The 14,245-nt window shown below is 40.2% G+C and overlaps 1 protein-coding gene and 1 pseudogene across 1 annotated transcript; both read right to left on the bottom strand.

Moving 5' to 3' along the window:
- Positions 1-5,885: 5,885 nt before the first annotated feature.
- On the bottom strand, positions 5,886-7,419 carry LOC104983273 (olfactory receptor 2T29-like). The gene has a single exon (XM_010832702.1). It carries the CDS (start codon positions 7,231-7,233, stop codon positions 6,286-6,288), a length of 948 nt encoding a protein of 315 aa, XP_010831004.1. The 5' UTR covers positions 7,234-7,419; the 3' UTR covers positions 5,886-6,285.
- A 4,377-nt stretch (positions 7,420-11,796) lies between these two features.
- LOC104983282 lies at positions 11,797-13,479 on the bottom strand (annotated as a pseudogene).
- Positions 13,480-14,245: the final 766 nt, after the last annotated feature.

Below are 14,245 nucleotides of genomic sequence, written 5' to 3'. Positions count from 1 at the left end.
TTGTGCTGCAATGAACATTGGTGTGCGTGTATGTTTCAAATTAGAGCTTTTGTGTTTTCCGAATGTATGCTCAGGGGTGGGATTATTGAATCATATGATAATTCTATCTTTAGTTTTTAAGGAATTTTCATAGTGTCCTCTATAGTGGTTGTACAAATTTACATTCCCACCAATCGTCTAGGAGCATTCCCTTTTCTTCACACCTTCTCCAGCATTTATCATTTGTAGACTTTTTGATGATGGCAAGGCTAATTGGTGTGATGTGATACTGCATTGTAGTTTTGATTTGCATTTCTCTAATAATTAGTAACTTTGAGCTCCTTTTCATGTGTGGTTTTTTTTTTTTTTTGGCCATCTGTATGTCTTCTTTGAAGAAATGTTCTCTTTGCTTCAGTTTTCTGTCCATTTTTCAATTGGATTGTTTATTTATTTGATATTGAACTGTAATAGCTGTTTGTATATTTTGGAAATTAAACCCATGTCAGCTGCATCATTTGCAAATATTTTCTCCCAGCTCATAGATTATCTTTCATTTTATATATGGTTTCCTTTGCTGTGCAAAAGCTTTTAGATTTGATTAGGTTCCTTTTATTTTTGCTTTTGTTTCTTTTGCCTTGGGAGACTGACTTAAGAAATTATTGCTACAATTTATGTTAGAGAATGTTTTGCCTATGTTCTCTTCCAGGAGTTTTATGGTGGCACACCTTATTTTTAAGTCTTTACATCATTTTGAGCTTATTTTTGTGTATGGTGTGAAGGAACTTTCAAACTTTGTTGATTTACCTGAGCTGTCCAGCTTTCCCAACACTCATTCTTGATACACTGTCTTTTCTTCATTGTATATTCTTGCATCCTTGGTCAAAGAATGAATAACTGTAGGTGTGAGTGTTTACTCCTGGGCCTGCTATACTTTTCCACTGAACTATGTGTCTGTTTTGTCAATACCATGCTTTTTTGATTACTATCTATTTGTAGTATTGTCTGAAGTGTGGAAAAGTTATGCCTCCAGCTTTATTCTTTTTCCTCAAAATGGCTTTGACAATTCTGGATCTTTTGTGGTTTTATATAAATTTTAGGATTATTTGCTCTAGTTCTGTGAAAATGTCATGGATAATTTGATAGTGCGTTGCATGTGTGCTCAGTCATGTCCGAATCTGACTCTATGGTCTCATAAATGGTAGCCCACCAGGCTCCTCTATCCATGGAATGTTCCAGGCAAGTATACTGGATTGGGTTGCCATTTCCTACACTATGGGATCTTCCTGACACAGGGATCAAACCCATGTCTCTTGCATCTTCTGCATTGGCAAGCAGATTCTTTACCACTGTGCCTTCTAGATCACATTTAATTGTAGAATGCTTTGAGTATTATAGACATTTTAACAATATGAATTCTTTCAATCCAAAAGCATGGAATATTCCCTTTATCAGTGTTTAACAGTTCTCAGCATAGAGTCTTTCACCTCCTTGGTCAGGTTTATTCCTAAGTATTTCATTTAATTTTTTGATGTGATTTTTAAAGTTTTTTTTTTTTACTTTCTCTTTGTGATATTTCATTATTAGTGTGAAGATATGCAACAGAGTTCTGTATGTTAATCTTGTGTCCTGCTACCTCGTTGAGTTTGCTTATCCTTTTTAATAGTGTTTGTATGTAGTCTATAGGGTATTCTATATGGAGTATCTTGTAATCTGCATATAATGACAAATTCTACCTCTTTTCTTCCAACATGGGTATATTTTATTTTATTTTCTTGTGTTATTGCTATCACTAAGACTTCCAGTACTATGTTGAATTGAAGTGGTGAGAGTGAGCATCTTGTCTTATTTCAGATTTTAGCAGGAATGGTTTCAGCTTTTCATTGATGAGTATTATGCTGGCTGTGAGTTTGCCATGTAGAGCTTTTTATTGTGCTATGTTCCCTCTACTCCCACTTTGGTGAGAGTTTTTATCATGACTAGATGTTGAATTTCATCTAATGATTTTTCTGCATCTATTTAGATGATCATGTGGTTTCTCTGGTGTATCATGTTTCATGAGATCATGTGTTTCTGTGGTGTTTCGTGTGGTGTATCACACTGATTGATCTGCATGTGTTGAATCATCCTTGTGACCCTGGGATGAATCTGACTTGATCATGATGTATGGTTTTTTTTTTTAATTAAATTTATTTATTTTAATTAGAGGCTAATTACTTTACAATATTGTATTGGTTTTAACATGAATCTGCCACAGGTGTACATGTGTATGGTTCTTTTTATGTGCTGTTGGACTCAGTTTGCTAATGTTTTGTTCAGAATCCTTGCATCTATATTAATCAAAGATGTTGGCCTATGTATATATTTTTGGGAGTGTGTTTGTCTGGTTTGGAATCACAGTGATTGTGGTCTCTTAGAATGACTTTGGGAATGTTCCTTTTCGTTCAATATTTTGGAAAAGTTTGAAAAGTGTTGATGTAAGTTTTTCTTTGCATGTTTGATAGAATTCCCCAGTGAAGCCATTCAGTCCTGGACTTCTGTCTGCAGGGAGTTTGTTTTTTTTTTTTAACTGCAAATTTTATTGTATGTCTAGTGATGGATTTGTTCCAATTATCTAGTTTTTTTCTTGATTAAATTTTGGTCAGCTGTATATGTCTAGAAACTTTCTAGAAACATGTCCATTTGTTCTAGGTTGTGCAATTTGTTGGCAAATGTTCATAGCATTCTCTTGTATAGATTTTTTATTTTTATTTTTTTTGTATTTTGGGATATATTGGTTATTATTTTTTCTCTTTCATTATGTTTTGTTAATTTGAGATCTCCATCTTTCCTTTCTTTCTTCTTATATATATGTATACCTGTACATATATATATATGTACATATATATATCCAGTTCCAGTTCAGTTGCTCAGTCGCGTCCAACTCTTTGCGACTCCATGAACTGCAGCACACCAGGCCTCCCTGTCCATCACCAACTGCCAGAGTCTACCCAAACCCATGTCCATTGAGTATGTGAGGCCATCCAATGATCTCATCCTCTCTCGTCCCCTTCTCCTCCTGCCCTCCAATCTTTCCCAGCATCAGGGTCTTTTCAAATGAGTCAGCTCTTTGCATCAGGTGGCCAAAGTATTGGAGTTTCAGCTTCAACATCAGTCCTTCCAATGAATATTCAGGACTGATTTCCTTTAGGATGGACTGGTTGGATCTCCTTGCAGTCCAAGGGACTCTCAAGAGTCTTCTCCAACACCACAGTTCAAAAGCATCAATTCTTCAGCGCTCAGCTTTCTTTATAGTCCAACTCTCACATCCATACATGACTACTGGAAAAACCATAGCCTTGACTAGATGGATCTTTGTTGACAAAGTAATTATATATGTGTGTGTGTGTGTGTGTGTGTGTGTGTGTGTGTCTCCCCTACCTCCACTCCTCCAGTCTCACATTCTAGGTGATCACAGAATGCCAGACTGGGCTCCTGTGTTATGTAGCAACTTCCCACTAGCTCTCTATTTCACATGCATCATGTGTATTTTTTTAAGAACTAATCCAATCATCACCTTGAGGTCCTTTGCAGACACAGCTTCAACAGAAGTATTATGATTTTACATTTTGAAAAGTCATTATTTTCACTCAGTCTTATGATGCCTCATGGAAAATAAAGAAGATTCTTTTGAAGATGAATAGTAGAGGCCTTGATAATCTGAGTTAGGAAAAGCATTTTCATAATTGAATATGGTCTGTGTTCACCTTTTCCTTCTCACATATGGAATTTTCCCATTTGCCCATGAATCCTCCCAATTCAAGCATCTCTTAAGTCAGCTCAACTAGAACAGAATGACTAATCATAACACCAGTATTTAGGGAAGAATCTGAAAAATATGATTTTTTCCAGTTTCCCAGAAGTCACCCTAGTCTGTGTAAAGTTTAAACCTATTATTAAGTTAATTCCTAGTACTAGATGATGCTGCACAAGGAGAGACACAAGGTCATGATGGGGGAGATTGTTAAGAAACAGCTTGCAAGAAGTGGTTTATTTTAAATAGTGAAATATCTTCTGTTTAGCAAACACTTGGTTAGATTTATAAACTCTATAACCAGAAACAGTGTTGTGGAACAATTTAAAAATATAATCTCTAAAAGATCAGTACCAGAGTGTGAAGTGCATGCCAAATGACTACATATACTTAATATCCTTGATCTAGAGGAATTGTCCTTTGATGTCTCTCTTCTTTCCTTTTTAAAATTGGACTAAAACATATCCACAACACAGGAATGATGTGCAGATTAAAAGAATTGCTGAGTATATATTTTAGAACATTGCACAGGCAACAGTGTTAAATGCTTATATTAGGCATAATTAGAAGTTTCCCTTGTGCAAGAGATGGTATCACTACCTTCAGATCCCTTGTAAATCACAGAGCTGTGCACACTCACATAGTCCATCAGAGTGATCCTGCTCTGTCTACTTCTGCTTCATTGACTATACTAAAGCCTTTGACTGTGTGGCTCACAACAAACAGTGGAAAATTATTCTACAGATGGGAATACCAGACCAACCTACCTGCCTCCTGAGAAATGTGTATGGAGGCCAATAAGCAACAGTTAGAATTGGACATGGAACAATGGGCTAGTTCCAAATTGGGAAAGGAGTATGTCAAGGCTGTATCATGTCACCTTGCTTATTTGACTTATTTTACTGTCTTCCATATGAATTCTCCTGAGGGCAGAAAAAAAGCTCTGGCCACCTGCTCTTCCCACCTCAGTGTGGTGAGCCTTACATGATGCAGAGTACATCATGTGAAATCCTGGACTGGATGAAGCACAAGCTGGAATCAAGACTGCAGGGAGAAATATCAATAACCTCAGATATGCACATGACACCACCCTTATGGCAGAAAGCAAAGATGAACTGAAGAACCTCTTGATGAAAGTGAAAAAGGATAGTGAAAAAGCTGGCTTAAAACTCAACATTCAAAAAACAAAGATCATGGCATCTGGTCCCATCACTTCATGGCAAATATATGGGGAGGCAATGGAAACAGTGACAGACTTTATTTTGGGGGGTTCCAAAATCACTGCAGATGGTGACTGCAGTCATGAAATTAAAAGATATTTGCTCCTTGGAAGAAAAGCTATGAAAAACCTAGACCGCATATTAAAAAGCAGAGACATTACTGACAAAGGTCCATACAATCAAAGCTGTGGTTTTTCCAGGAGTCATGTATGGATGTTAGAGTTGGACCATAGAGAAAGCTGAGTGCCCAAGAATTGATGTTTTTGAACTGTGGTGTTAGAGAAGACTCTTGAGAGTCCCGTGGACTGCAAGATCAAACCATTCAGTCTTAAATGAAATCAGTCCTGAATATTCACTGGAAGGACTGATGCTGAAGCTGAAGCTCCACTACTTTGGCCACCTGATGCGAAGAACTGACTTAGAAAAGACCCTGATTCTGTGGAAGATTGAAGGCAGGAGGAGAAGGGGATGACAGAGGATGAGATGGTTGGATGGCTTCACTGACTCAATGAACATGAGTTTGAACAAGCTTCAGGAGTTGGTGATGGACAGGGAAGCCTGGCATGCTGCAGTCCATGGAGTCGCAAAGAATTGGATATGACGGAGGGACTGAACTGAATAATAAAATTGAGAACTCATGAAATCATCTGAAAAGTGCAAACCTGAATATACCAATATGGTGCAAATTAGAGTGTATCGATGGTAAGTGTAGGACATGTGATTGAAAAGCTACATTGTGCGTGCATGGTTAGTTTCTCAGTCATGTCTAACTTTTTGCAACCCCATGAACTGTAGCTTGCCAGGCTCCTCTGTCCATGGTGTTTTTCAAGCAAGGATACTAGAGTGGGTAGTCATTGTTTTCTCCAGGGGATCTTTCCAACCCAGGGGTTAAACCTGAGTCTCCTGCGTTGCAGACAGATTCTTTACCATCTGAGCCACCAAAGCAGCTAGAAAAGGTACATTAGGACCATGTTATTTATCAGGTTATCTTGAATTTTGTAAAGCTTATTGAATATATATGCCTACATCAGCTTCCTTACGAATTTGATTTGTGAGCTCTGGGAAAATTGGATATGTATGTTATGATCAGTCAAGTAGCATAACACTGTTAAATAGGAATTTCCCTGTTGCCATTGTAGTATGGTTCACATTACTTGAAATCTGAAAGAAAAAGTGTCATTTCTTTAACATTGTTGAAAACTGAAAATCCAGAGTTAAATTTTTCCTAATAGCATCAGCATTAAATGGGGAACAATAGAGAATAGGAGTTCTTTAAAAAAAAAAAAAAAAGTGGCATCATCTTTTCACTATAAACATCAGCTTTCTCCATAGAATGTTCCTCAGAGCCTCCAATACCTCCTTGTTCCTCAGGCTATAGATAAGGGGGTTGAGCATGGGGGTGATGATAACATCAAACACAAAGAGACACTGGTCCACATCTGCGGGGAGAGAGGAACCTGGGGTCGTGTAGATGATCATAGCTGGACCAAAGTAGAGGCTCACTACACTGAGGTGGGAAGAGCAGGTGGCCAGAGCTTTGTTTCTTCCCTCAGGGGCATTCATATGGAGGACAGTGAGAAAGATGAGGATGTAGGAGGTCAAGATGAGTCCAAAAGGTATGAGGAGGAAAACAATGCCAGATGCCAACACCACCTTCTCATAGGTTGAGGTATCCTCACAAGAGAGCTTCAGAAGGGCCATAATCTCACAGAAGAAATGGTGAACCTCCCTGGAGTCACAAGTAGAGAAATTCATAGCATAAACTGTGTGCATAAGGGAGATGAGCATACCCCCAAACCATGAACCAATGGCCATTTGCAAACAGACTCTGGGGGTCATGATGACTGGGTATCTGAGGGGGTAACAGATGGCCAGACAGTGGTCAAAGGCCATAAGTGTCAGGAGAACACACTCAGCCACTCCTAGCATCAAGTAAAGAAAGAGTTGGGCTCCACAGCCAATGTGAGAGATGAAACTCTGTCCAGAGAAGAAATCAGTGACCATCTTCGGGACAGTGGTGGAGATTAGGGTGAGGTCCATGAGAGAGAGCTGGCTGAGTAGGAAATACATAGGGGTGTGAAGGTGGGCATCACACCAGACCAGTAGGGCCAAGACTGAGTTTCCAGTGATGGCAACCCCAAGAATGAAGAGAATTATGGTGACGAGAAGGCCAGGATGCCTGGAGTCTGAGAAGAGGCCCAAGAGAATGAAGTCAGTAATGGAGGATTCATTTCCTTGCTTCATGTCTTAGTTGACTGGTTTGATCTGGAGGATCAAGGGAGAAAAACACAGAAAGTGAGACTGCTCTTCCTTTGTAAATATACCACTGACTTTTATCTTTTCCCAAAATCAAATATTAATGAAGTGAATTCAAATATATAGTAGTATATTTAAATGTGGGCCAGATTAATGATTTGGCATCCACTGATATTTAAAAGGAGAAGGCAATGGCAACCCACTCCAGTACTTTTGCCTGGAAAATCCCATGGATAGAGGGGCCTGGTGGGCTGCAGTCCATGGGGTCGCTAGGAGTCAGACACCACTGAGCAACTTCACTTTCACTTTTCACTTTCATGCATTGGAGAAGGAAATGGCAACTCACTCCAGTGTTCTTGCCTGGAGAACCCCAGGGACAGGGGAGTCTGATGGGCTACCGTCTATGGGGTCGCACAGTCAGACACGACTGAAGCGACTTAGCAGCAGCAGCAGCAGATATTTAAAAACATTATTTAGCAATCCATCTGACAGGATAGTCAATGCAAATGAAGAAAATATATTTTGGTCATATTGTTTAGCATTGTTTGGCACATTGTTGCTATAATTTTGTTAAGGATTAGAAGTGTGATCTTCATTCAGTACGAAAATTCCATACATCTTGGTAGTGTGATATACACCCAGACTTCTTTCAAAGTGGATTTTAATGCACAGCCACCACTGGGATCTGGGATGTTGGCATATTTATTGCTTCTAGATTCTCCAACTAAGTCTAGATTTATCCTTAGGGAACTCAGAGATCACAAGCAGGTGGCCTGGATATGGGTGAGAAATTTTACTGCCTAGTTCTGTAGAAAGATATCAAGAAGTGACGGTGGGATAAGTAAAGATAAGGGAGAAATCTGGGAAGTAGAGAGACATGATGGCAACACAGAATGAAAAGTAACAACTGGTGATGGAAGAAGTATCCTTTTTCATCCATCTTCTCACGAACATTATTTGCACAATATGTCTGCCTGATCATTCTATTGAAAGCATATCACTGGCTTGCTTTATTCCCTAACCCTTATTTTATATTCCTTCACCATCTGAAATCTTACTATTATTTGCATGTTTATTTATCTATCGTTTGTTCCCTCCATGAACATGCAGGTTCTCTGAGGGCAAAGTGTTGATTAAGTATTGCTTCCTCAGTGCCAATAAAGAACCTGGCAGGTACCAGGCACTCAGTCAGAATTTATGGGACACAGAAAAGGATGAAAAGCTTCTATACATAGAGAGTTGAAAAAACAAAGATAAAGACCAGAATTCCTAGCAGAGTATCATTATATAAATGGCTTAATCACATGCTCCTGGTGCTGACATTGATGTTCTACTCCCAAGAAACTCTTTATCTGCTGGCATTTTCCATGATTTTCCAAATCCAAGTTGGCCTCATTCTTCAGCTCCTCCAACTTCTATGCACAACTAAGGTCCCAGAGCTGCTCAGCAAGGACTGGAGTGGAGCTGGCTTTCGACTAAGGGGAGGTGGCCTGTGCAAAATCAAAATGAACAGCATGAATTTTCCAGCTCTGGATATGGCTATCTCATACATATATCTAAGTTTAAAGAATTGAAAAAGTGATTTTCCAACATGATAGCATTGTGTTAAAGTAAGCAAATGAACTGAGTTCATCTCACAAATGAGTGACTAGGGAGAGGGTTCTATGCAGCCCTGCCCTGGCCTTTATGATTGTATGTTGAATTTACAAATCCAAGCATGAATTTGAGCATACATTGGTGAATGTGTAAATCTGAAGCCAGTATTTTAAATAGTTATGACTATATTGAATAATATGATTCTTTTTTTGAAACTAGGTTTGGTTAGAACTTCTTTCCAAAGCCTAGAAAACAACAAAGATGTTAAGATGTGTTTGATTCTTTTTGGGACTCTGTGGATTGTAGCCCACCAGGCTCCTCTGTCCATGGAATTTCCCAGGCAAGAATACTGGAGTGGGTTGCCATTTCCTTCTCTGGAGGACCTTTCTTTTATTTTTTTAAATATAAATTTATTTATTTTAATTGGAGGCTAAGTACTTTACAATATTCTGTTGATTTTGCCATACATTGACTTGAATCTGCCATGGGTGTATATGTGTTCCCCATCCTGAACCACCCCCCGCTCCAACCTCCCTCCCCATCCCATCCCTCTGGGTCATCCCAAGGCACAAGCCTCAAGCACCCCATATCATGCATCGAACCTGGACTGGCGATCTGTTTCACATATGATAATATACATGTTTCAATGCCATTCTCCCAAATCATCCCACCCTTGCCCTCTCCCACAGAGTCCAAAAGACTGTTCTATACATCTGTGTCTCTTTTGCTCTCTCGCATACAGGGTTATCATTACCATCTTTCTAAATTCCATATATATGTGGAGGATCTTTCTGACCCAGGGTTCAAATCCACAGCTCCTGAATTGGCAGGTGGATTCTTTACCACTGAGTCACGAAGGAAGCCTGAATAATAAGATGCTCTTTTTGAAACTTGACTTAGTTAGAACTTCTTTCCAAAGCCTAGAAAACAACAAAGATGACTTTAAAAAAAAAACTTTCTATTTTATATTGGAATATAGACAATTAACAATGTTTATTTTCAGGTGGGCAAAAAAGAGACTCTAAACCACATTTCTGAGAACAAAGGATTGCACCTATGTTTATAACACAAAGAGTTTAACTATTTTTCTTAAACTCACCAGTTACTAACTAACTAGTAGTTGATCAGTTTAATAGCATTATAAACTGTGTATATGTAAATACAAATGACCCATGAACTTATCACATATAATGCCTCTGCTGCTGCTGCTAAGTCGCTTCAGTCGTGTCCAACTCTGTGCGACCCCATAGACGGCAATCCACCAGGCTCCCCCCTCCCTGGGATTCTCCAGGCAAGAATACTGGAGTGGGTTGCCATTTCCTTCTCCAATGCATGAAAGTGAAAGTGAAGTCACTCAGTCATGTCTGACTCTTAGCGACCCCATGGACTGCAGCCTACCAGGCTCCTCGGTCCATGGGATTTTCCAGGCAAGAGTACTGGAGTGGGGTGCCATTGCCTTCTCCGATAATCTGCCTCAGGGTCTGGCAATTCACTAAATTCTCATGCAGCTGCTCAACTCTCCAGGAGGGTTTTATCATACATCTGGGAGTTTGTTCTGAAGCACTTTGAAGATGTTACCCCACACAGAGCGTCACAAATTATTTCTAATTCCTGTGTCTCCCCACAACAGTGCAAGACAATTACTTGTTTCTCCACTGTGGGCTACCTTGTTATCATACGTGTTGTCATCCTTGTCACCTCCTGGAGATTCTTAATTCTTCTATATCTTCCTTTGTATTGTGCAGCTCATCAAGTCAAACATTAGGCTCTTTGTGAGTAGAATAAAGTCTTATAACTGATGATCTCGGTGAAGTTGGTACTGCAAGCTCATAGCTGATCCAGAATATCTCTGGTAGGCCATGAAGCAGAGATTAAATACAGCACTGTGGACAAGAGAGATACTGTGAACTCTCTGGGGAATGTGTCAGCTCAGTCCAGCCCTGGTAGGTAATTAGCTCAGCGTACCGGGGGGGGGGGGGGGGGGGCAAAGCCAAATTCATTCAGGGAAAAAAGTCACTCTCAGCCGTCTGCTCAGCAGGATGGTGATTAAAAAGCAAAGTGAGATTTAAACTCTGATTCACCACTTTTTAGTACCTGCATGACCTGGGAAATTTCCATTGACTTCCTCACTTCTGTTTCCTCATCTACAAATTGGTGATAACAATAGACTTTCTCATCAAATTGTCCTTATGGTTAAATGTAATACTGAGTGTGAACAATATATCCTAATTGGCCATAATAGCCTTAAGATGAATTTTTAGGAGTCAATTACATTACAAAATATCGAATATTGATTTAACCTGGATTCAGAAAATTAAGATTATGTCATCTGGTCCCATCACTTCATGGCAAACAGATGGAGAAACAGTGGAAACAGTGGCTGACTTTATTTTGGGGGGCTCCAAAATCACTGCAGATGGTGATTGCAGCCATGAAACTAAAAGACACTTACTCCTTGGAAGGAAAGTTATAACCAACCTAGATAGCATATTAAAAAAACGGAGACATTACTTTGTCAACAAAGGTCCGTCTGGTCAAGGCTATGGTTTTTCCAGTAGTCGTTTATGGATGTGAGAGTTGGAGTATAAAGAAAGCTGAGCACTGAAGAATTGATGCTTTTGAACTGTGGTGTTGGAGAAGACTCTTGAGAGTCCCTTGGACTGCAAGGAGATCCAACCAGTCCATCCTAAAGGAGATCAGTCTTGGGTGTTCATTGGAAGGACTGATGTTGAAGCTGAAACTCCAATACTTTGGCCACCTGATGTGAATCACTGACTCACTGGAAAAGACCTGGGTGCTGGGAAAGATTGAAGGCGGGAGGAGAAGGGGACGACAGAGGATGAGATGGTTGGATGGCATCACCAACTCAATGGTCGTGAGTTTGAGTAAACTCTGGGAGTTGGTGATGGACAGGGAGGCCTGGCGTGCTGCAGTCCATGGGGTCGCAAAGGGTCAGACACGACTGAGCAACTGAACTGAACTGATGGCTGAATTGGGTTGTTGTGTGGTAGAAACCAACCCAACATGGTAAAACAATTTTCCTCCAGTCATCAAATAAGTTTTAAAAAATGAACAAAAGAAGAGGGATCTATCATTCCAGCAACACAAATGAAGCAAGCTCACAGGATTAGGAGAAAGGCTATTTTTACACAGAGAACTGGTTGTTATTCGGGCCTCATATATATTTACTTCAAAGTGGTATAGTTTTGTGCTCCTCTACTCTCAGATAACTCATTGATTTAGTTATTTCAAACTGACTTTATCAGGAGAGAGGGTATAAATTCAACATTTGTAGAGAGAAGATGAAGACAGGGAGAGTTTCATTGGGTTTTATCAGATCCTACCACCTCTCAGGTAGATCTTAACTCTGAACTGTCTACTCAATGGGACATAGGAGCCTGCTCTGAAATAGGGTGCATCCTGAGCATCTTCCTTATTGAGCCCACAACTTCCCTGTTCCTTAGCCTATAGATGAGGGGGTTCAGCATCGAGGTGAGGATGGTCAAACAAAGAGAGCCTGGTTCAGAACAGAGGTGTGAGAAGATCAGGCCTCATGTATATTAGCATGGCTGGGGCATAGTAAAACGTGACCACAGTAAGATGGGAGGAGCAGCAGCCAGGGCCTAGTTCCTGCCTTCAGGGGAGTTCATTTGCAGGACCTGGAGGAAGACGAGAGTATAGGAAGTCAGAATGAGGCTTGTGGGGAGAAGAACCACAACGATGCTGGTCACTACTACTCCTTTCTCATAGGCAGATATGTCCTCACAAGACAGCTTCACAAGGGCTTTGACTTCACAAAAAAAGTGGTAGAGCTCTCAGGAGCCACAGAGGGGAACGTGCATGGCATAAGCCGTGTGGACCAAGGGTGCCAGAGCCCCTCCCACCCAGGACCCCACAGCCACCAGCTGGAAAACCCAGTGGCTGATGATGATTGAGTATTTGAGAGGATGACAGGTAGCCACATAGCGGTCATAAGCAATGAGTGTCAGGAGGAGACACTCTGCTATCCCAAGAGTCAAGGTAAAGAAGATTCGGGCCCCACGGCCAATCAGGGAAATGGTTTCTCTTCCCTGAGAAAAAGTTGACCACCATTTTGGGGACTGTGCAAGAGATGAAAATCAGGTCAATGAGAGAGAATTGGCTAAGGAGGAAATACATGGAGGTATGAAAGTAGGGATCTGTCCAGATGGGAAGGATCAAGCTGGTATTTCCAATGATGTAGATGAGGAGGATGAGATCAGTATGTCTCCTTCCTGGGAAAAGGCCCAAGAGAATGAAATCTGTTCTCAGTGTCTTGTTTCCTGTCTCTATGTTGTCTCCTTACCAGCTTCACCTGAAAGAAAACGGAGACTTTTAAACACATGTGTAAATGAGAAAGGAATTAAACCAGAATCATAAATTTAGTAATTGATGGCATAACATAGAACATTTTGGGGGAACTGAAAACAGAATTTTATCTGCTTCATAAAGGTGCTAAAACCATAGGAGAAAAATTAATAACTAGAGCATAAAAGTGACACTAGATTTTTTTTCCCCATCAATGTCCTAACCCTTCCTGTAGGCAAGTGTTTTCACTTTTAATTATCTTCTTCTCATAATATGAACAATTCTAATATTTATGCATTTTTTCATACTCATAGTTTCGGTCAATGCAATCTCAATATCACACAAGGATAGTTTAATGAAATAAATCTATAGTTTAGGTATAATATGAACTAAACACATCTACTGAAGTTAACAATTGTGTTTTGGGAAACTCTAATATCACATATTTAACTTGATGTTGAATTTCCTTCAGGATCAGATCAGATCAGATCAGGTCAGTCACTCAGTCGTGTCCGACTCTTTGTGACCCCATGAATTGCAGCACGCCAGGCCTCCCTGTCCATCACCAACTCCCGGAGTTCACCCAGACTCACGTCCATCGAGTCAGTGATGCCATCCAGCCATCTCATCCTCTGTCGTCCCCTTCTCCTCTTGCCCCCAATCCCTTCCAGCATCACAGTCTTTTCCAATGAGTCAACTCTTTGCATGAGGTGGCCAAAGTACTGGAGTTTCAGCTTTAGCATCATTCCTTCCAAAGAAATCCCAGGGCTGATCTCCTTCAGAATGAACTGGTTGGATCTCCTTGCAGTCCAAGGGACTCTCAAGAGTCTTCTCCAACACCACAGTTCAAAAGCATCAATTCTTCGGTGCTCAGCCTTCTTCACAGTCCAACTGGGGCCATTGAATGCTGAAATATACTAGGGCTTCAGAAAATTTTTCCCTCTTAGTAGAATGGGTTTTCTAAGTCTTCCTGCACCAAATGTATTCAGAGATTAAACAAGCAGCAAAGATTAAATTTGATATCTCTCAGAAGGATAATAAAGGACACAATTTTTAAAGTTGATGCCCATTCTTACTG

Source organism: Bison bison, unplaced genomic scaffold (genome assembly GCF_000754665.1).
Source record: "Bison bison bison isolate TAMUID 2011002044 unplaced genomic scaffold, Bison_UMD1.0 scf7180017862139, whole genome shotgun sequence".
Classification (NCBI taxonomy): domain Eukaryota; kingdom Metazoa; phylum Chordata; class Mammalia; order Artiodactyla; family Bovidae; genus Bison; species Bison bison.
The sequence above is the reverse complement of the archived record's forward strand: the minus strand, read 5'-3'. Positions and strand labels throughout refer to the sequence as shown.

What these genes read in the sequence shown, in the direction of transcription:
- LOC104983273 (XM_010832702.1), bottom strand. Translation starts at nt 7,233, where the DNA reads ATGAAGCAAGGAAATGAATCCTCCATTACTGACTTCATTCTCTTGGGC.